This window comes from Gavialis gangeticus, unplaced genomic scaffold (assembly GCF_001723915.1).
Source record: "Gavialis gangeticus isolate Ggan-Ray unplaced genomic scaffold, GavGan_comp1, whole genome shotgun sequence".
NCBI lineage: Eukaryota > Metazoa > Chordata > Crocodylia > Gavialidae > Gavialis > Gavialis gangeticus.
In genome coordinates, this window is record NW_017729028.1 from 29,231,259 (window position 1) to 29,254,759 (window position 23,501).

General features: G+C 52.6%; 1 protein-coding gene across 2 annotated transcripts in view; it reads right to left on the reverse strand.

Annotated features, from left to right (window-relative positions):
* The window catches only part of LOC109300224 (L-gulonolactone oxidase-like), a 49,085-nt gene that overhangs the window by 21,049 nt on the left and 4,535 nt on the right, over positions 1-23,501 (reverse strand). For both annotated transcript variants that reach the window (XM_019520867.1, XM_019520868.1), the window contains exons 4-6: positions 22,781-22,875; positions 18,747-18,837; positions 14,343-14,528 (exon numbers count right to left, since the gene is read on the reverse strand). In XM_019520867.1, coding sequence (XP_019376412.1) covers positions 14,343-14,528; positions 18,747-18,837; positions 22,781-22,875 — 372 coding nt within the window. The remainder of the gene's footprint in view (positions 1-14,342; positions 14,529-18,746; positions 18,838-22,780; positions 22,876-23,501) is intronic.

A 23,501-nucleotide genomic window follows, 5' to 3' on the forward strand; every position in this document is an offset into this window, starting at 1 on the left:
CAGATCCAGCCCCCCGCCCCAGAGGCAGGAAGTCAGCTGGGGGCAGATCAGCCCCGCAGGATAAGCATTCAAGGAGGTTGCCCCCTCCCCTCCTTTCTGCTCCATGGGTCAGGGGGTTTCTAAGCCTCCCCCAGGGGTGCTGGCTGCAGCCCAGGCTGGGGATGGGGCTGTGCCAATGCTCCTGCTGCTTGGCACCCCCTGTGATGGCATGGTGCATGTAGGGGAGAGCTGGCAGGGCTTCATCAGGACCATGTGAGCCTTTGGGTCCTCTCCGAGTGTGACCCCAATGAAGAAGCACATCAGGTAACATTACCAGCCAGGAAGGCCTGATGGATGGGCTTTTTTGGGGACAGATGCTATGTAGCAGCTCCTTGTCAGCTTGGCTGGTTTCAACCAACAGGAAGCCTGAGATGGCCATGCAAAACACTGCTAGAATAGAAATGTGGGGTGCAGTCGGGTCAGACCCACAGCTAGACACAGCAATGCCCCCAGGGAGGGGGTACGACCAAGCCTGCTGTCATATGCCACATCTCCACTAGACAACACTGCCGGCCTAGGTCGGAGAGCAAAGCGGTGATAAAAAGCCTGTGCTGCAATCAAATGGGTATAAAACGTGGGTAGGACTAGCTCAGACTCGGCCAACAGAAGGGGACAAACTTAGAGCCGGAAGCACTGAACACAAGATCCTGTGTTAGAGCTTGACGAGCACTTCCAGTAGCTGGCAGCAGTAGAAAGCTTTTATCCTCTTACCAACAGCAAAAGGGGTCAAGGATGCACTCTCTCCTGGCATGGGTTATGCTGATCCTGCCATTAATTGCACCCTTCTGCTTCACTCCTGCTGCACCATGTGGTACAGCCTTCTACCCCGGGGCAGCTGCATCTTCAGCGGCACTGTAAACAGGCATGTTGCCTAATCCCTTTCTAGGACTTTCTTGGCAGGACAAAGTCGCCTAGACTGAGGTCTTGGGATGTACTGATATTCCAAGTATCCGTTCTCCTCTTAGTCCACATCGACTTTCATGGCTTGGTCATATGTGGAGAATGGGCGATGGAGATATATATATATATACACACACACACACACACTCACTCAAGGATCCCTTGTATGGAGAACTCGTCACAGAAACAAGACCACACAGGCATGCTTAATCTCCACTGCAATGTTCGCAAGAGAGAGATGAACGCAACGAGCAATGAGCCAAATGACTGGGAGGAGACTGCACTTGGAAACAGTCTGTGAAATGAAGGTTTTCAAGACAAGAAGGGCCCAACATGCAAAGGAAAGGAGAAACCTCGCCCAGGACTGTTAGGGATGACCTCCGTGTGCAAGAAGCACTGAGGAGGACTGTCACTCCCGAACTGGCCTCTACAACCACATCTGCAGCTGATCAGTCAGCTGATCCCTTGTTTGGTACAAATCTATTGTCTGGTGAGACAGACAAATGCCTACTAAGGATAATGCGTGGCATGGAGGGGCACCCATGTGCGGACAAACTAAAGAGGCCAGGCCTGGTCAGATGAAAAAAGAGCTGCTTGAGGGGGGATATGAGAAGGGTTTACTAAATGGTGAAGAGAAAGCCAACAGGGATTTACTATTTACTGGGCACGTCTACACGAGACGCTTACTGTGCAGTAGCCTACTAACACTGAGTAGTAGTGTGCCAGGCAAAACCCATGCTAATACATTACTGTGCAGTGTTATTAGGTTATTGCACAGTAAGTGTCACTAAAAAACTGTGCACCGGCATTACTGCACAGTAGCACAAGTTACTGCGCGTTGAATTAGCACTTGGATAGCCAAGTACTAAACTTAATGCGCCATAACTACAGAACTTAATGAATGTGTAAATGCACCCAGCATCTCTTACATCACAAGAACGAGGGGTCACAAAATGAAATGAGTAGGTAGTAAGTTTAAAACAAACACCAGGAAGCTCTTTTCCATCCAGCGTGGCATAAAGGCGTGGGGCTCGTTCCCACCAGATGCGGTGGGAGCTGAGCGTTCAGCCAGATTAGCACTGGGTTGGATACATGCTGGGAGGAAAGGGGCATAAGTCACTATGCAGCAGGGCAGTGAGGGGCACAGCCCCTGCATCAGACTTTCCTGGACCTTAAAGGCTGCAAGCGAGAGAAAAACGGGGAAAACCCCCGCTCAGACCCAGTTCACTCTCCCTTTTGGCATCCGCTCTCTGCCGCTGTGTGATACAAGAGACTGGGCAAGACGGACCTGTGGTCTGACGCAGCACAGGGCAGTACTTCTGTTTTTATGTATGACTACTCTAAATAAAGCACACTGGGACTGTTTTCAGAGCAAGCCTCTCACAAGATTGTAAAATATAACCTTTCTGCTCATGTTTTTGGTGGTGGTGAAAGAAATGGGGGAGATTTGCGTGATTCATGAGGGCTAAATTATTCAATCAAAAATTCCAGGAGCTTTAATTGCTGCAGAAACCAGATCAATCCAGCAACGAGCCATTCCCTTTGGCCAGGATGATCTTTCTTTTTTTTTCATTTTCGTTTTCATGAACTTGACTTAATAAGGACTTCTGTGCAATTAGCCAGGATTATACTTTTGACCTGTGAGACTCTGGTGAGATGAATCAACCGGATGGGTAATACGAACACTACTCGCTGGAAGAGATGTCAGGTCGCTTATGGCTGAAGGAGCAGGTTGAAAATGAATGGGCAGCTGGGAACCATAGCAAATGAGGGTTGAAGGGACCGCAGGAGGTCAACCCCCCTGCTCAAAGCAGGACCGGCCCCAACTACATCATCCCAGCCTCAGCTTGTCTATCCAGGCCTTCAAACCCTCCCAGGATGGAGCGTCCACCACCTCTCTGGGTAGCCTGCTCCAGCGCTTTACTACCCTCCTAGTTAAAAAACTTTTCCTAATATCCAACCTCAACTTCCCTTGCCGCCGCTTGCGCCCATTGCTCCTTGTTTCTCATCTGCCCCCACTGAGACCAGCCCAGCTCCAATCATCTTCAATGGGCTCCAGATCTACCACTAGCTACCTGAAGCTGGGAACAGTGTTGACTTGCTCCTGGCCTCTATTTTCCTAACTGATAAAAGCAAGAAGTGGCAATAAATGAAGAGAGGGTGCAACACCTGACCTCCATCCCAAGGAAGAGTGTGGCCAGGACACAGTCTATGCCAAGAGCACGTCGCTGTGAACGGTGCTGTCACCACCGTGGCCATGAGTTGCTTGTGGCAGTGGCTGAGCTGGGCATGGTGAGTGGCAGAGGATCGTGGTGGCCTATGAAGAATGCCTTTGGGTGCTGTTTCAGCTCCATTTCATGAGGCAGCCCTCCCTCTGCTTCCTGTATATGGCTGAGAGCTCGGGAGAGTTTGCCGACGGGCTGCACTGGAGCACGTGCACCTTGGAGTCGTATAGGAAAGTCAAGCTGGAAGGGGACTGCGGAGGTCGCCTCTGCCTGAGGCAGGATCAGCCCTGTGCAAACCAGCCCGGACACATCCTTGTCTAACCTCTTACTAAAACTATACCATCAGCCCTCTTACACACGCTCAAGGCCCAGGGTCTAAAGACACCAAAAGCACCTGAGCCTGCCCCACTGAGTGATCCCAGGAAGAGACTGGCCTCTTTTTATAAAGGATGGCAAAACCCCTGCAGTCCAATGCCAGTCTGAAAATCTCTTCCTGACCCCAACAAGAGCATGGGCACAGCCCAGTCCCCATCCCCACCCTGGGCTGCAGCCGGCACCCAATGGCTCTGAGGAAGCTGAAAAAAACCCAACACCTGCAGCAATCAGAGGAAGAAAAAATCCTTTCCAGTTCCACGTGGCAACAAGCAAAGCCCAAAAGCCTGAGGAAAAAAAACAGCCTCAACTCTGCTCTGCAATCTGGGGATGGCCAACAACTCTGCAGATCCCACCCCCTACCGCACCTCACGACCTTAGGATGCCTTTGAAGGGCTCCCGTGGGCAAACACACTTCTCCTCTTCCCCTGTGCATGAGCATTTAGGCATCCTCCATCCGGCCCATCAGAGCTGGGTCTCCACCATCCACGGAGCCAGAGAAGGGTTGATTGGAAGGAGGACCCGTGTAGTCCAACCCTGTGCTCAAGGCAAGATCAACCCCATCAAAAACTATTCCAGACAACTGTCGGTTCGACCAGCTATTAAAATCCTACAAAATGGAGATGCCTTGGCCTCTCTTGGGCCATGTGAACAGCCTCACTCTTCTGCCAGCCTCTCTGTCTGTCCTGCAAAATTGCCCTGAACAGCAGATGCAAGCCAGGATAGCAACGCGGCATCAGCTGGCAGATCAATGTGAGCCCAAGCCCCGCACAGACATAGCAGGGTGGGCAGACTTCTGCAGTCTGAGGGCCTAAAACTGACACCTTTATGCTTGGAAAAGCAAAATGAAGCCCTCCGTGACCCCACAGGGCCAACTTTAACCCCTTCTGCAGCAGATGCAACCTCCAGCAGCAAGGCCTATAGCTGTGGGGCCAAGCCTGAATCCCGGGGTCAAGGATGACAGGTGGCAAATACCTGCCCCCTGAGGTCAAAGATGGTGGCCCCAGCCCCTGATTCAACCCACAGATTATGCCCTACGCCAGCACAAGTGGGCAGGGCATTGTGCCCTCACATGGGACTGCGCCCCAATCCTAGGATCACAGGAAAATCAGGCCGGAAGGGACTTCGTGAGGTTATCTGGTGCAGCCCCTTGCTCGAAAGGATCATCCCAGCCACGTCCAACTGCTCTTGGAAACTTCCAAGGATGGAGAGTCCACGACTTCTCCAGGTAGCTTATCCCAATGCTCAACCACCCTCAAGGTCAGAAAGTCCCTCCTCATCTCCAACCTTAATTTCTCCTGCGGCAGCTTGAGACTGTTGCTTCGATCTTGTTAGGATCCAGAGCAGAGCCACCCCCAGCACCCACCCCACCCGCTGATGGCTTGTGCATCTCATTTGACTCCCAGGAGTGGAGTCTGTCTGAATGGAAGGAAGAAACCCCCCAGGAGGATCCTCATTAGAAGCTGTTTGTGTCCTCGCCAAGTGGCCGTGCCCAACCAGACAGCTAATGAGCGTGGATCTGACGCCAGGCACAAAGAAAGCCTGAGATCTAAGCAAGGAACGGTGTGCACATAGCAGCAGGCCGGATGCTAAGAGCACATCTGCCCTGCACAGCTGTTCCCATCCCCACTGCATCTTGACAGCACAGTCGACACTGGGGGGCATGAGGACAGACAGGACTCAGCCTTGTTACACACATCCCTTGCTCTGTCCAACTCTGGGGTGGAGGGAGGCTTTGAGGATAACGCACTTAATATTTAAAAGAGTTTATGTAACCGGCGGAGGAGCCGCAAGTGGGTTATGACACGTCCCTTGGAAGCGAGAGACCGTGTATGTTAAAGCATTATCGTGTAAAGATGATTGCTGGGACTTTAGACATCAGTGCACAGGGGCTGGAGTGAAAACTGGCTGCAACACACCTGCCAACAGGCCGTCCTGCTTTGCACAGGGCCTTGCCTCGTCTGCGGGGGTGGAAAGCTCAGGCACAGGGAGCTTCTGTGCAAATGAGCTGCGTTAGCACGCAAGATGACTATACAGTACCTTATCTGCCTAAAGATTTCCCAAGCCGGTGAAATTGCCTCCAATTCTTCTGCTCCTTATTCATGATAGAAGAAGGATTCTTATTAGACACCAGGTTGCTCTCAGCCCCCTTTCAGGAGGGGTCCCTCTCTCTTTGGCACACTCCTTGGTAGATGAGATCCAGTCTCCATCCTCATACAGCTCCCTGCTCTCGATGCAGAAGTCCTCTGCGCAATCCAGAGGAACAGACCAGAGCAGATGGGTCAGAGAAGCTGCCTTCAAGAAAAACTGGTTTGGAGGAGGATCTGCTAAATCCCCTTAATTCAGCCCTAGTTCCTGTCCATGTAACAGGGTGAGATGATACCATGAACCCATTTCACTGTTGAGAGCAGCATCCTATTCTTCCTGGCACTGATTCATCCAGAGGCGCAAAACACCCCTTGTCTGAGAGCTACTGACCTCCTTGCAGCCCAACTGGGTGAGACACTTTGTACGTAAAGTCTAACCCCCACAGATCCCCACGTACGCACGCTTAGACCAGGCCAGCGAGCCCCTGCTGCAGCCACATTGCACAGTTCGGACATGGGGTGAATGTCTCAATTAACTGCATCTGCTGTTGCTCTGAATAAGCAAGTTTTAATGAAGGGCAAACACCCAGGTGCCTACTAAGCACACCTGGTTGGGTTACAAAGCTTTAATGAGGTCCAAGTACCTGATGCATCTTCCCTACCTCACAGCAAGGGGTAAGAGGAAGTTGGGTAATTGCATGCAGTCCAGCCCCCTGCGCAAGGCAGGACCAGCCCTGTCCGAATCAGCCCAGACAAGTGTTTAACCATCCTCAGTCTCCCAGGAATCAGCCTCTTCCAGAGCTGAACCAGCCTCCGAGTGAGGGAGCTCTGCCGAATCTCCAACCTACATTTCCCCTGCTGTAATTTCTGCTCCTTGTTCTGTCTCCTCTGGCCACACAGAATAGGCCATCCCCGCCCTCTTTATAACAATCACCCTTTGGGTATATGAAGACTGTTCTCACACTCCCTCAGACTTGCAAGCAGTGGTCCTGATAAAAGAGTCCAGGGTGCTCTTGGCTTTTTTTGGGGGGGTTGCAACAAGAGTGCATTTTTAGCACAATATTGAGCTTCTGGTCTGCTGTGACCTATGGGATCTGTCCTGCAATACTGCAGCCCCCAGTCTGAGAGTCCATGGATGAGGCAACATGGAGATACCGTGATGCTAGGAGCCACATGGCAAGCAGGAGAAGCTTTCCTCCACCTACAAGTGCACTCACTGAATAACTGCTGGCCCCTGGAGAGACACAGCTCTCACCCCCCGTGAGCGATCAGACACTGGGAAGGCTCCTTCCCCCCCTCTCTGCATCCAGCCTCACTCTCAGTTTCTCAGGAAGAAAAATGAAAGCACCAGGAAGACAATCTCTTCCGATATGCATCATTAGCTTGCTTGGCTGGCTGATGGGAGAGCCAGGGACAGGGCCAGGAGTAATGGCAGTTCCTGGCAAATTCCTAGTTCTGAACTGGCTTTGTTTTGAAGGGCTTCCTCCCCCCTCCATCCCTCATCGTTGCCATCTCGTCCTCCTCTTGCTCTCGCCGGTGCGATGGATGAACCCAGGTGCCCGTGCCAGAGGCATGGAAGTCGAGCTAGAATTCAATCTGGGCCAATTTGGCTCGGATTACTACCAGGCTGAAGTCACAGGATGGGGTCGGGGATGATTGGAAAGCAGACATAATTAATTCCACTGCAGGCTAGGATAAGGTGGACCGTTTTTTTAGCAGCGTGGGTAATTAGCTTTTGGGGCAACCCCAATGCCTTTGGATGAGATGAGTCACTGGAGGTCTTTAAGACTCCCCACCTGCCTCTGGGTCCAGAAAGCTGTGGACCAACGGCAAAGAGTCCAACAGAGAAACGAGACAAAGGAGAGGTCTAGGAAACAGGATGTGCAAGGAAAGCTTGGAAGAACCAGGGTTATTGAGTCTAGAAAAGAAGATTTTCTCATTAGGAGGGTGGTGAAGGAGTGGAACAGGCTCCCCGTCCTTGAAAGTTTTGAAGACCCGGGTGGACAAAACCTTGGCTGGGATGATGGAGTTGGGGCTGGTCCTGCTTGGAGCAGGGGGTTGGTCTAGATGTGACCCTGAATTTTCTACAATTCTGTGTTTTCATCTCTGGAAGTTTTTAAAAGCAGATTAGAGAGAAGCTCAGATCTGGCAATTTGCACGAGGTCAGATGGGGGCTGGGGCGCTCCCCTGTCTCCACTGCAGCAGCCCGGTGACAGCACGCAATGGTGAGCGGGTCGCACGCGTCACTACAAGCCATCCCTGATGCTCATTACAGACACAGCACAGCTAACGAGCTGTGCGTACCCTTGCAACAGCAGGACGCACACTTGAGCTTGCTGCCGTCAGCAACGCAGGCAGCAGGGCAGATGCAGGATGCCCCCAACCTGAACCTCAAGGAATAGGGACGCTATGCCACAGCGGGGCTGGGACTCAGGGCCTCTTCCAGGCCAACAAAGAGCCTGAGCCACCTCTCCAACCAAGCTCCTACTCACTTGTGTAGGCTCCAGCCTGGCATGAGCAAAACCATGTGCTTTCTTGGGGCCAGGAGGTTCCTGGAAGCTGGGACTGAAGCCATGCAAACATGGAGATGTGGGCATCCTTTTCTGGGCTTGCTTGAATGAATTCAGAGCCTCAAGAGAACATCTCTCTTCCCTCTGGTCTGGACACTCCTTCTCTGTGTGCAACTTCCCCCGTTGCGCTGTGATGATGACCCAATGGCACCAATGGCCTCCTGGTCTTTCAGGGGCTCAGGGCTGACTCCTCCCTCCATTTTCTGCCCTTGGGCAGACCTCCAGGGCCACCAAACCCCAGTGCCCCAGCCTTGAAGACCCCATGAGGGACCAGGAACTGACTTCACACACAAGGCAATAAGGGATCCATCTTTCCTCCATTGCCTCTGGCTTTGCACTGGGCCAAACGATGCTCTATGGGTTGCCATGTCCCAATGCACTGGTCTTAGGGAAATCCCTGTAAATACCGAACCGGTGGGGGGGCTCAGGAGGTGGTTACAGGCCCATCCTGAAGGCTGTCTGGGTCAGTGGCTGGTCGCTGGTGGAAGGTAATAGAGGAGGGAACCGGCGTTGGGAAAAATCAGCTGCAGAAAAGGGAGGAGAAGGTAGGCTGGTCTGGACAGTCAAATCATAGAAATCATAGAAAATGAGGGTCGGATGGGACCTCAGGGGGTCACATCTAGGCTGGACCCCTGCCGCATCAGCTCTGTGTCCTGGATCAAGCCCGTGGACAGAGCTGGCACCTCCCATCTGGCCTGCGGGGTGTAAAGGTAGGACATCACTGCCATACAGCAAAGTAGGAAGCTTTTCAAAGCAAATCCACTGTGCTGGATACCTGGATTTTCTCCAAAAGGGCCTGAATTGCCCAAGAGTTGGGGATTGGGAAAAGATGCACGGATCATGACTGAAGGGGCAGATGAGCCTCAGTCCGTGGTCATAAGGGAGACGGGAATATGAGAGACACCGCGGTGGGGCCAGACGCACCCCGGCAGCTCCGTGCGTCTCGGCTCCCGGCTATGACGCCGGCTAGCTCAGCACACGCCTCCCTGCTCAGCGCTGGTGAGATCTGCTCTCCTCCCGGGAACGTGGTTCATCCCCAGTTCACAGAGCCCCCTGGGCCCTTCTTTCAGCCCAGACCCAGCCTGCAGAGAGCAGGGACTCAGGCAAGGGACAGCAGTACCCAATGCTCTGCGATGCTTCGTGGCAGCTCCATCTGGCATCCCAAAAATCAAGGCTTTCTCAGGAGGCTGCAAAACAGGAGCCAGAACCTCCTGGGAGAGAGACTAGCTTGCATGGGTGCCCAAGACAGCCCTGGCTCTGCGGCCCAGCTGCCTTCTTGCTCGTATCAGGTGCAGGCATTTTGGTTACGTGACACTATCGTTATGCTAAGCTAAGGCCCCTCATAGGAGCTTGGGAGGCTTCACTGACCTGATAAAAGAGCGCAGAGAGTCAAAATGCTGATTTAAATGAAGAAACAGGAGCTGAACAAATTGAGGAGTCTAAAATAAATAAATAAATAAATAAATAAATCGGACCATGCTCATCAAGCAGTGATAACGAGTTGAGCTGGACTCCTGGGGGGGTGAGCTGGAGATACCCAGGCTCAGCAGGGAGGGAGCTGGAAAAGCCTGAACTCAGCAGGCAGTGAGCTTGAGAGGCCCAAACTTGGCAGGGGGGAGCTGCTGCAGATGGCGCGGGATGAGTTGCAGGGGCCTGGATTTGCCCAAGAGACAAAAAAGGGACGTCTTGAGAGAGAGAGAAGAGTTGGGGGCACCTCGGCTATAAGCACGGGGGTTGCAAGACTCGCCCTCTTGGAGTGACTTTGGGGGCATCTGTGCATGTAATGCATCACTTGCCTTTGTCTGGGCGGTTTTGCTGAACCGGGTGGACTGCTCTCCAGACCCACTAGTGCGCTGTCCTAAGGTGCAATAACCCCCCCCGAGATTCGTCCACTGAACACAAATTCAAATCATTCTTTCTTTATCATGCCCATGCTCCAGGAAATGGCCTCCGAAAGCATCCTGACCCAAGCAGCCAGACCCCCAAGAGCACCAGTCAATCGGGAACACCCCAACGCCTCCGAACAGTATCCAAGACTGCTACTGCCCAATCCCTGCAGCAAAGCTAGCCATCCCCTGCTCAAGGTAAGATCCTCCCAGGTTAGTCAGTCCAACCCGCTCTTGGAAACTTCCAAGCATGGTGGAAGTTTCTGATGTCCTTGAAGACAGCTCAACTGCTACCTAGTTTGCAGGGAGCCTGCAAAGACCAGAGGGGCATCTCTGCATAAGGCTGCTAGGCGCACAGGGAATATGGGGAGGGGGCTGGATAATCCCCTGGATCTGCCCTTCATATGCACCTTTATAGCCCACCTGCACCATCTCTCAGGCCCACAGGCCACCAGCTGAGAGCCAGCACTCAGGACAACAGCTATTCAATATAATCCAATACCCTCCTATTTAATTAGTCTATAAGGGTGCATATTGACCCAGCCTTTCCAATAGACTCCAACCATATAAACACGCTGCTTTTCTCCAAACACAGGATTTCCCCGCTCCTTCCTTCTGAGTGCTGTGGTTTCGAGGCTCCGGGTACATTCATAAATCATAAGACTTGTTATCTAGCTGGGGCTGGTCCTGCAGGGCTGGACTAGATGACTTACCGAGGTCCCTTCCCACCCTAATTTTCTATGCTTCTGTGACATGGATCTGTTCCTTTTGAGACCAAACGTTCACCTCCCTCACCTAAAACTGCTCAGTCAACCCTGCACAGCTACAAAGTGCATTTCTCAAAGGCATCAAGTGCCCCTGGACCTGGCACAGGTAAAGCAGGGGGCTGAGGGCTGTCAGTGTCCCACCACAGCAAGGGTTGGCAAAGGGCACGAATACAGTCATAGAAGAGCCATGGGGAGCTCCAGAGGTCACGTCTAGTCCAACCTCTGCCTGAGGTAGGGTCAGCCCCGTCCAAACCCGCCCGGAGAAACCATTGCCCAGTCTCTTGGCAAAACAACACAGTTGCCCCTGACATAGCACCAGGCATCATCCCCGATCCTGCCCCAGGGAAAGCAGGGGGACTGCGGCGGTCAACATCCTGCCTCTAGAAAAGGTTGTTAACATACCCTTTAGAGACCCCAGGCAGAGGCCGTGCCCCCTCTACAGAGGAAAGCAACCCTTCCAACCCCAGTCCATACCAGTCTGACCAGGGGGGAAAATCCCTTCCTGACCCTAAATGCAGCATCAGTCTGACCCTGAGCAGAGGGGCAAGACCCTCCAGCCAGGACCCCGCGGGGCTGGTGCCAGCAGGAGCATTGGCACAGCCCGGTCCCCATCCCCAGCCTGGGCTGCAGCCAGCGCCTCTGAGGAAGGTGGAATATAAACCCTCTGACACCTGCAGCAGTAGGAGGGGATGGAAATCCCTTCCTGGCCCCATGTGGCACCAGCAAAACCTAGAAGCCTGGGAAACACCAAACCCCTCCACTCCACGCTGCAAAGCCAGCGCTCTCCTTTCTGTATCAATACGTTACACAGGTTTATTCGCTTACTAATCTCCACATTAAGTGCAGCTCTGCTTATTTGCAAACACGCCTATCCAGACGTATCCACGCTGGTGAACTTGGGCCTTCCGGGAACCAGGGGGAGGAAATAACACTATTCATGGACCCTCCATCAGCAGTGCATTCGTTACAAGCCTCTCTAACTAGGACTCCACCAGTTCTTGCCTAGCTTAGCAAAGACAGTGCTCATCAACCAGGCAGGATGCTCATCTGCCTGGCCTGGGGGACCAGCACACCAAAACGTGGGGAAGTGTGGATGAGTCATTAAAGCAGGGGGCAGCGGCCGGACTCCTGGGTTTTACTTCTGTCTCTGCCATGCTATCAGCTGTGAAACTGAGTCAGACAGGCCATTTCATTGCTCTTGTTGATGTACTGGGTTGCCGAGGCAGAGAGAAGAATCCTGATCTACTTCCAAAGGGTGCTGTGGATCCTAATTCAATTAAGGATTATAAAGCCCTTTGCAAGTCTCATGCTATGTGCAAGTGCAATGGGTTATGAGTGCAGCCCCGGTGTCGGTTATGTGGGGCCACACAGAAAAATCCCCCTGAGAGTGAGAAAAACATTTCTTCTATCCTCTCCCCACATGCTGTGGTCACTCAGACTTGGTGTGAAAGCTGCTCCCATCTGATCTGTAGAGTAAGTCTACAGAGGCCCCAATCAGGCATCCCTCCAGATCCCTACAGTGTGCAGCGTAACAGGGGTCTGACCCTGGATTGGACCCCAGTGCAATACAAGCAAGACAGCATGAGCAAGGCCACTGGGAAAACCCCCATCTATATGTGCATCCCTGGCATGAACGGGGCTGGATGCCTCTGTGGCCAAAGAGCTCTGTGGTCAGGGCTTTTCAGTGACAAGTGGAAGCCGGACCCACCCAATGGATGAATTCAGTGCCTGGATCTTGTTCCCCCTTCCTAGTGCACAAAACACAGCTGCATGATCACGACATAGGGAAGCTCAAATGTGTGAGGGGGACACGGTTCAACATGGCTAGAGCATGGCAGTACAATTTCTAAGGGGTGGGGGCTGCACCAGTGGGGGCCATGCAGCCATGGACCCCACCTCCCAGTATAAACCGTGCCTCTGGGCCTAAGCTTGGACTGAATAGCAATGACAAGCTGCAACATGCAGCCAAGCAGAAAAGGCCTCAAAGCCTGTGCCTGAGGGTGCATCTACACATGCACTTTAATGTGCATTAGCCTATTGTAATGCTCATTAAAGTGTCACTAAAATAAAAAACTGTGCTCTTTAGTTAACGAGCAGAGACAGGCTAATGTACAGCGTTTGTATAAGCAGTGAAATGTGTGTCAGCTCTGAGACAATGGCAGCGGCACACTTTTGAACTAAAACACATAGAAAGTGTTTTAGTTCAAAAGCGCACTGCCGCCATTTTCTCAGCGCTGACGTGCGTTTCGATGTTTATACAAATACATGCTATGCAGCGCTGGGTGCATCAGCTCGCATGCAGATCTCTGGCACGTCAGAGCAGACAAATGTAGGTGTATAAATGCCTGGAGGTACTAGATTGAATGTGCATTAACTAAAGCGCTTTAATGCACATGTAGACACGCCTAAGTGTGACTAGCTGCAAAATGTGGCTAAGCAGAAAAGGTCCCAGAAGCCTCTGCCTGAGTGACCATAGCACAAACCCTTCCAGATGCAACAGCTGGCTTAGTTAACATGGCAAAGGGAAGCCATTTGTATGTCTCATGAGACACTATCAAACAGAGCACAAGGATAAAGTAATTTGGGAAAACCAAGCAGCCTTGTCAGGCCATGAACAAAGGGTGGGGGAGTAGTAAAAATAACAAGGTGAAGCAGTATTCCACAAAGGGAAGGGAGAGATGATTTTTTTTAAAAAAACCCTCCCTCTTGCTTCTTTCTGCTTTCTCAAGGATATCAATCTTAACTTCTTAGTACTGTTGGGTCCACAAGAAATCTGGTTTCATCCAGTTTTGAAAAGTTCAGTGAAACAAAGACATTTAAATAAAACCACTGGGGATGAGGTATTAGAATATGGAAATGATGCTTACCAGCCATCCGTAAATACTGGGCACTGGCTGGAGGGAATTTGGAGACCCTCCTACAAGCCGAACCATTGGGAGGATCCCCTGCTGATGGAGCCCAGGAGCGCAGCCAGCTTCACTTCGCAGTAATCAAGCCCCATCCTGTCAGATTATGCTTTACGCTTTGCTGTTAATCCTGCTTTGTCGATTAATCCATAAACTTCTCACACGGGTTGGAACGTCCCAGGGGTCCATTGGCGTTTTTTTACCCATCCACCCAGGGTGAAATGTGTTAACACCTGGGCCTCTGCCCTTGTGGACAGCCCCCCATTGCACCATGCAAGAGCCCCCACCTGCTACACCGTGCATCTGGACCTGCATCTCAGGCCGTGTTGTGCTGTACTACCCCTTGCAGCAGGCAGTGAAAGCCGGAGGGAGGTAGGACCTGGAGCCGCTGGCTGGTAGTCCAGCTAGAGCCATGTGGTGACTGGGCAGGAGCCCAGGGGCCACAAGATAATCCCGTGTGCCCTATATGCAGCCCATTGGACATCCCTGGCCTAGAGCATTGTGCGCAACCAGAAAGTTCGCTCCAACGCCCTCCGAGGCAGCTAGAAAGAACCACGTCTGCTTTTCCTCTAGTCCCGACCCAAAGGTACCTCCTTGAGGGTGGAGGGGAAGGTGGTCTCCTGCAGGTAAAACTCCGGCACACACTGGAAGGTGATGGTCAGCACGACGCCCAAGCACCCGAGGTGCACCCGGGCCGCTTGGAAGATGTCCGCGTGGGAGCCCTCGGAGCACTCCAGGATCTCCCCCGCCGCCGTCAGCAGGGTCAGCGCCACCACCTGCCGGAGGGGAAGATGGCACAGAGTCACGGCAAAGAGCACCCCAGGGAGGAAGGGCCAACAGAGCCGGGCAGGGGGTGGATAATGCAAGCCAATGCATGGATCCACCGTGCTTCCAAGAAGGCTTGGCCATGACCAGGCAGCCGATGGACTTAGGCTCCAGGACACGGTGCTCAGCTCCTCATTCCCTGTGCTCCCCCGTCTGCCTGCTCCTGTCCTAGCTTGGAAGCTCCTTGGGACTAGCAGGTCGGGGGGTCCTGAACACCCCTCGCCTTTTTGCTGTGCTGGGTACATCACTACCTTCCTTCTATTCCAGAAGCAGTTCAGTCTAAATCACAACCCTTAGCATGAGAGAAGGTGGATAGGGAGGGACAGTCTCAAGGGAGCTGACATGCACAAGCCAGGGCTCACACCCTGTGCTATTAAGGCGACCCCAGGAAAGAACGATGGTCGCAGGTCATGGCTCAGTTTCCCCACTCCATTGGCCAAGAGATCGTTATCCCAGAGAAATGGATGGGAATACAGAAATTTGAGTCTGAACTATATAAAACTCATCCACAACAAGGCATAGGGGTGGAAGTCTGGAACTTGCCTCAACCATGCGGATGGATTGAGAGAGACCTGAGACCCCACCACCCTGTAGGAAGTATGCCTGTGTATCCTCTGCTGGATGTAGCTGCTTTTGCTCATATTGCGTGATGGACACTATCCCAATACACCAGTATATGGTTTGGAGGAACTTGACTGGCTTCCCCTTGAAGTCATCATGTCATGTGTCCATGCCCTAAATGTCTTGTTTCCTGGGAACAGTGGGTGCATTTACATGAGACGCTAACTGTGCAGTAGCCTAATAACACTGCGTAGTAGCATGCAGGGCAAAACCCATGCTAATATGCTACTGCACAGCAGTATTAGGCTACTGAGCAGTTAGTGTCTGTAAAAACTGTGCACCGGTGCTGCTGCACAGAAGTACCAGTTACTGCACATTGATTTAGTACTTCGTTATGCAAGTATAAACTTAATGAGAAGTGCATTAATGAATGCGTAGATGCACCCAGCATGTAGAAAAGATTAGGAGACAGCCAAGGTAGTGTAGTATAGCAATTCACGACCATGGACCGGTCACCACGGTGTTTGGCAACACCATGTTTTAATCCATCCAGAAGCTCCCACGCCTGAGAGCTTCCCGTGGTCTGTCTGTGGCCATGCAGGACACATCCATTCCCTAAGCTGCGCCTGTAGATTTTGCTAGAGTATAAATTAATACAACCACAGCTCGGGGCATAAACAAGTCACAGAGGCCCTGCTAATGGCCTGAACCAAAGCAGGCCCCGATGAATACGAAATGAGACATTTCTATATGGCATGCACAGAAGTGCTGGGAAAGTAGCTCGTTAGCTTGAGAGGTGCCTCCAAGACCAGCAGACAGAGGGTAAATTAAGGAGATCAGAACAGGGTGTGTCTACAAGTGCTTTTATGAGTGCCTAAACTTAATGCGCATTAGCTTATTGCACATTAAGGTGATTTAGGTTCACGTCTACATGTGCATGCACTAGTGCACATTAACGCGGGTGTACGGACAGACTGGGGACTAATGTTAGTCCCAAGTCAATGGACACATACCACGTTCATGCACATTAATGTGTCTACATGTTCGCTAATGTGATTTAGCTATTCGCACATAAATTTGATACCTGCTTTATGCAGATATCAAATTTAGGCTAGAGGGCCTTAAATCTCCATTTTTAAGGGTCATTAACAGTGCACATGTGTAGATGTGTGCCCTAAATGTGCCTTAAATCAGGCTAATGCACATTAAGTGAGCACATGAAGAAATGGCAACAGAGTCTCATCGCAAGAAATAGAGTGACCTGGCAAAGAGATGTCCTTATCTGGTCACATTAACTGGTGAGAAGCAGGATGTGGATGATACACCAGAGACATGAAATCCTAGAGATGCGGGGCTGGCAGGGAGCTGCAGAGGTCACATCTAGTCCAACCCCTGCCTGAGGCAGGGTCAGCCCTGTCCACCCCAGGCCAGACAAACCCATTGCCCAGCCTCTGAGCAACACGACAGTCACCCCTGACTGCACCAGGCATCGCACCCAACCCTGCCACAGGGAAAGCCGGGGGACTGCAGCAGCTAACGTCCTGCTTCTATCAAAGGTTGCTAATATATGCCCAAGAGACCCCAGGCAGAGGCTGTGTCCCCACTACAGAGGAAGGCAACCCCCCCCCCCCAATCTGTCCCAATCTGACCGGGGGAAAATTCCTTCCAGCCCCTGAATATGGTGATGGGTCTGAGCCTGAGACACCTAAAGAGGTGTTAGTGATGAGTGAGAACTAGGATGCATCTGCTGCGTACATCGAGTTGCTTGATCTGCGTGCACAAAGCGGCTGGGGCGACTGCATGCTTTGAGCCGGGCTCAGGGGTTATGTTCAGACCTGCACGTGACCGAGCTAGAGCCATGGACCAGCTGGTCACAAGTGTCAGTGGCCCATAAACCTGGCCGCACTCTTTGCCACTAAGACCTGCGGTCTCTTGGGCCACATCACAGACAGTCTCCAGACAGACTATCCAAACAGATGTGACCCGTAACACCTAACCCCTCATCAAGTCAGATAACGACATGGATGGAGTCCATCCTGACACCACCGGTGACTCCCTGGAGACCCAAGATGCTCTTAGCCTGGAGTGGGGGCGATGGGGAGATAGATAAACCATGCAAAAGAGACAAAGAAACCACTTCCATGCTTCCAGACTCCATTCATCCCTGCAGCTGCTACCTGGCTGGAAATGAATAAGTAGGCTCTGGACTTCGTTACCCAGCTAATAGCAGATGGCTGCTTACACTCAATCCCTTTTCAGCGGAGGCCAGCCCCCGGCAGCAGCTGAGCCCTGCTAGGCTGCACGGCCCGGTGAGATGGACACACTTCTCCGTGCCTTGGTGCCCCGAGGAGACAGGAAGGCTGATGAGGTGCCTCACACATTTAATGGGTCGAATCGTCACGGCTCATTTCAGCCAGAGAGGAGGGAGAGGCGTGCTGGGAGATGGATTGCCCAAGACAGGTCTCGCCAGGCTGCATGGGAAGGCAGCAGCTTGTGCGGCCAGCCTGGCCGTCTCAGGCAGCCTGAGGTCAGGAGAAAGCCCCGAGTCCGCAGCGAGAGGCCAGGGATGTGGGTGTCAGCTGGTTCTCAGAGCCCCAGAGCGGGGGTCCGAGAAGTGCTTGCTGTCACATGGGGCCAAGGAGCAGTCACGTAAAGGGGAGAATCCTCTTCAAACTAGATGGGCTATTAGCTCAAGAGATGCTGGGCAAGAGAGACAAGATGCTAACCACAGACGCAGCCTTTTGGAAAGGTCTGAATGCAGAACGTAGTGCCGAAGACAAGGAGTCACTCCTGCCTCTGCCACTGATGCTCTTTGAGGACCAGAGCACATCACTTAACCTGCTCGTGCCTGTCTCTACCCCCTGTAGATCCCAGATAACATCAACATCCCATCTCTCTCAGTGATTCCTCTCTCCCCCGAGGACAGACTCCCACGTCAAGAGAGGAAGGGCTAAATGTCTCTGACCGCTCCTCTCCAGGCAGAGCACACCCTGGTCTTTTGCAGTGGGGTTGCATGAGAAGGGACAAGCCCCCAGCCGCTGTGCTGTTCTCCAGCCCGGAGAAGCAGCGCCTGTTGCAACAGAAACTGCAGCAAAGAGCTGGAGCTTTGTATTCCCCTCGTTTAGGGGTCAGAGCCTTTTTGCTGCTGCAAAGTGGAGCTTCTGACCCTATGAGCTGCAAGTCTCTGTCCCCAGAGCCCCAAACCCTGATGCTTATCTTTGCAGCCGGTCGCCAGCTGCAGAAGCAAGGGGCAGAGCAAGGGTTAGCACAGGCAGGAGAGAACATCAGAGCTGCCAAGGGGATAGGCAATGCAGTACAGCTGCCTGCCACCGATCCCTTGAGCTGCTCTGGGATGGCCGGACCCTTGCAAGCTGGATCCAACCTCGTTGCAGCCCAGAGCTGGCCCACAGGCCATGGCTTGCTGACCCCTGCTCTAGCTAGCTTGCAAGCTCTCCTCTTTGCAGGGCGGTGGGGAAGCTAGCCCGGCAAAATACCCAGAACATTCAGAGCGAGGGGGCAGCTTTGCATTGAGCCTAGCTTGAAGCAGAGAGGGCAAAACCTGCACAGGCAGCCCATGCTGCTACGGCCTGGCCGTGGCTGCGTCTCACCTGGGTAGGCAGGATCCCATGTTTGATGCCTGTGTTGTGCGTCCCGGTGCCGATCCCCCCGGCGGCCGCCACTTCGGAGACAGCTCCTAGGCTGCGGGGCACAAGGAGACATGGTGAGAGGGAGCTGCGGGCTGGGATTCCCATTAATGCAGCATCAATTTGACCCTGAGCGCAGAGGCAAGACCTCTGCGGGGTTGGTGCCAGCAGGAGCATTGGCACAGCCTGCTCCTGTCCCCAGCCTGGGCTGCAGCCAGCGCCTCCGAGCGAGGCTTAAAGAAAAAAAATCCAGATTAGAAATGTGGAAACATGAGACTGCAATGGCTTTTGAATGTGGGAAGTAGCATGTCAGGGATAAACGCATGACCCTGTCCCTGCAACCTCCTGGTTGGGGAGGAAGAGCATCACTCAGGACCTCAGTAAGGTGGACTTCCTCTGCAGGGTGGTCTTGGAAAGCTGGGCTGCACAGAGAGCGGCCTCAGCAATAGATAACACATCCCAGCACCTGGACCTCCAACCAAGTCTCCTCGGGCCCCCCCAAACCCTGACCTGAAACCTCTGGCCCCCTGCTCCCCCCACAGCTCTGATGTCCACACTTCCCGACTCGCAGCCCCTTCCAGGCCTGTTACTCTTCCACGCAGAGATTTCTGCTGGTGGCTTGGGGGTGAAGATTTCTTACATTAGATTAAAAGGGGAGCTGACAGGAAGCTTCAACCTGGAACTGGCGTTAAAACCTGGGTGCGGATGTCCAAAAGCAGAGTGCCACCTCATTCACCCATCTCTCTGACAACGGCTGGCACCGCTACCCAAGTTCCTGGGGATCTGGGATCCCTATAAGCCTGATCGGGCTTGATAAGCATGAATTATGAGCATGCACTCCTCCTAGCACCCATTCCTGCAGATGGGGAAACTGAGGCAGGGAGCAACAGGGTGACTTGCTCAGGCTCCCGCACCAAAAGGCCCCGGGGTGCTGAGTCCCAGCTCGGCGCGGTTCATTCATGCTCAGAGATGCAGAAAACCAAAAGCGATGCTATTGCTCTCTGCTTTGCTCCTGTGGCTCTGGGCCAAATCCAGAGGTGATGTAAAGGAGGAATATACACTAGACATCGGAGGAGGAGTGCAAAGTGAGCCTAGGCAGGACAGGGCCTGCCTTATCTCACTCCTTCACATAGATTTCATGCATTTCTAGAGTTGGAAGGGACCTGGTAGATCATCGGGTCCGACTCCCTGCTCCAGCTGGTTACTGTCCTGTCCTCCCTTCCCCTGTTGGCCCAGCCCTCTCTTTCCACCAGCTCTGGCCCTGCAAGGACCGTCACAAACCCATGCCCTGAAGGGAAAACCCAAGTCCTGGTTACTTCTCCATTGTTCCAGCAGCTGAAAAGCAATTGCAAACCAACCCTGGAGCTACGTGGAGCTGGTTCTTCCTGAAGGACAACCCTAGACCCAGCCAGATAAACCCAGCCCCTGGCCCCACACACAGAGCAAGTCAGCCCGGCTTTGCTGGCCAATTAACCTCTGTCCAGGGCCCGTTCCAGGGTTGCTCAGCCGGAGATAAATACAGCTTGTCATGCCGTCAGCTTGGGCAGGGACCGTGCCCACTCCGTCTGCAGCTCAGGGGCAACCCACTCAGTCACTGCCCTTCCACGGGAGCTCCTTTCAAGGGTGCCGCAGGATGCCACAGCACTGTTATATTTATAAATATGGTTCCCAAGCTTAACCTAGAGACTTCAAACAGAAATCCAGAGCTGGGGTCTTTCATAGACTCATAGATAATGAGGGTTGGAGGGAGCTCAGGGGGTCACATCTAATCCAACCTCCTGCTCCAAGCAGGACCAGCTCCAGCTATGTGACGGCATTTTAATGCGAGTGTATATTAGCAACCTTTGCAGCAGCGGGACGTTGGCCTCCGCGGCCCCCCCTGCTTTCCCTGTGGCCGGTTCAGATGTGATACCTGGTGCGGTGACAAGACAGACTATGTCACTTTGCTTAGACATTGGGCACTGGGTTTGTCCGGGCTGATCCTGCCTCAAGACTAGACGTGACCTCTGCAGCTCCCTGCCAGCCCATCTTCTCTAGGATTCAATTAATATTTCCCCTTGTCAGGATTAAATGTCCTGTTTCACTGTTCCCCTGTACTCATCTCCCTTCTCAGATCACGAAACGAGTTGTCATGAGATGATTTATGAGGAAAGTCTCCAAGAACCGGGATTCCTGAATCTGGAGGAGAGAAGACCAAGGGGAGATTTGATAACAGCCTTCAAATAGCAGCAGCGCACAGTTGCTGTGTCTAATTCCCCTGGAAAGAGAAGAAATCACCCGCCCGCAGATCCCCAAGTGCTGCTTGGGCCTCTTACACTGCGTGCCATCTTGTGACACCCTTGAAAGGATCACACAGGATCCCAGGTGAGAACCACCTATGCCTTGTATACTGGGACCCCAATTGCACCCAGGGACCCCGCTCTCTCCATCAGGGCAAACAATTAGCCACGATCATTAGGAAAATGGTGCTCTTCCAAACCCCGTGAGTTCAGATTGCCTGGGAAATGCAGCCGGGTCCAAAGTTACGCCCCTCGCCACTGGCCCCGAATGTGCGGTTTAACACATGCAAAACGGCTCATTAATTTTGGCAGTTATCTATAATGGCGGCAGAGCTGAGGCATGTATTTTTGACAGCTTATCCGAGTCCTGGCCAGCGTGTCCACAGCGATCCCCGAGGGACCCTTAATTAGCTCAGCATCACCTCGCATCGACCAGGAAATCAATCTCATTCAGTTCCCCTGTAATTAACTTTCTCCTCTAGCATCGGTGAGCGAAAGCGAAGCAGCGCCCGAGAAAGGCTTTTCCTCGGCTTCCCCGGGACGTCTACAGATCTCTCCTCAAAGAGGGGGTCTTCCCCCAAGCCTTTCAACAAGCAGAGGTGGTGTAAAGCACAGGTGCTGGCAGGGGCCACTACGACCACCTCACCCGGCGCCCTGCACTGCATCACACTCAGAACCGGACCAATATGCTCCATATCAAACCCAGACCCTGGGTCTCACATTATTAAAATAAAAGCTTTTCCCAAGACATATCCTGCTTACAACTTTCCCATGCTAACAAGACAAAAATAATTTTAATAGCTGAAACGTTAAATGCAGTCTTTTAAAATAAGCTGTTTTATATCCCACATAATTATGAGTACACGTATAACTTTCTACAACTAAGTATATTTTCTATCCAGTATTTTTTCCAAACACTAAGCCCAGCCCCACTGTATCCAAGGTGGACTAACTGGCTTTCCATGCAGTCTGCCCTATGAAGTGCTGGTTCAGACTCAACTGCACCTAGGTATAAGTCAATTTGATGCCTACTGCCCCTCCCTTAAACACCAAGGGTCTTCCTTCCAGCCCGAGTTTGCCTGGCTGCAGCTTCTAGCCTTTCAGCTTTACTTTGCTGTGGCCTGGTTGAGGACACAGCCGTCAGCAAGCTCTTCCCTATGCGATTCAATCCTGTGAATGGGGAGTTTCTCTAGCCATCCTCCTGATAAAGAAACCCCTGACCTGGGGCATGGCGCTGAGCAGGAAGGACTGTGTAGCAGGTTCGGGGGTATTGCTTAGCTCAACAGTCTATGAACTTTGCACGGGTCTTTATTTCCTGGGCACACTTGCCTCTCAGCAACTGTCACCAACATACATCAGCGCTCAATAACCCACTTAACGAGCCCATACAGGCTGCACTCACATCTGGAGTCTCCAACAGTTCCAAGAAGGTGCCGCTACTCGGTTGCTTACTACAAGGAAATATCTTTTTTTCTACTTTTCAACAACAAAGCGTGTGGTATTCCGGTGTGTGTTGTATACAAGAAAATACAGTTTGTGAAGTTATACAGGATAATCTGATGGGGGACTCTGTGCTTTCCTGCTACACCAGCTTCATGGGCAGAGGGCCGTGACTGGAGGAAGTTTTTGGACAGCTGCCCCTCATTACAGCTGGGGCTCATGGATGAGTCAAAGGATCGAGACCGTTTTAGCATACCAGCACGTGCAAGGTTCACTTACTTGGCCAGGGCCAGGCCATACTTGGTCAGCTCGCCGTTCAGATCAGAGAGGAGGATCCCTGCCTCCACCGTCACTTGCTTCTTCTCTTTATCCACCTGCAAGAGATCCAACAGGGATCAGCTGACGGGCCGGTGTGCACAGCCCCAGAGAGAAGCCCACTTGCTGCCGGACATGGGTGAGCTGGACATGGAGAATCCAGCCCCTGGGAGCTATGTGGACAGGGCCAAACCAGCCGGGTGCACTGAGTGAGCTGGGCTATGATGAGATGCCGGGCACTTCCCTCCTGAGTTAGCAAAGCCCTGGCTGGGATGATGTAGTTGGGGCGGGTCCTGCCTGGAGCAGGGAGTTGGACTAGACGTGACCTCCTGAGGGCCCTGCAACCCTCATTTTTGGTGATTTTATGAAAAAGAGGAAAGAAAATGACGACAATCTGCTTTGAGGGGGCACCTCGAGTGGGCAGGGCTTGATTTGTTGGAGGGGCTTGGATATGTAATACCTGCCCTCAGCAATTCTTTGCTGAGACATGGGGAGGAGGGGTGTGTGTGTGTGTGTGTGTGCGTGTGCACGTGTGCGTGCATGCATGTATGCATGTTTTCTGCATTGTGCACATCTGCAAATCCCAAAAAGCTGTAGTGCTGTTTTGCAGAACTGACCAAGACATCTTTCATTTAAAATGACAGTACAAAAACTGGGGGAAACTGAGGCAACTCTCACCAATCCC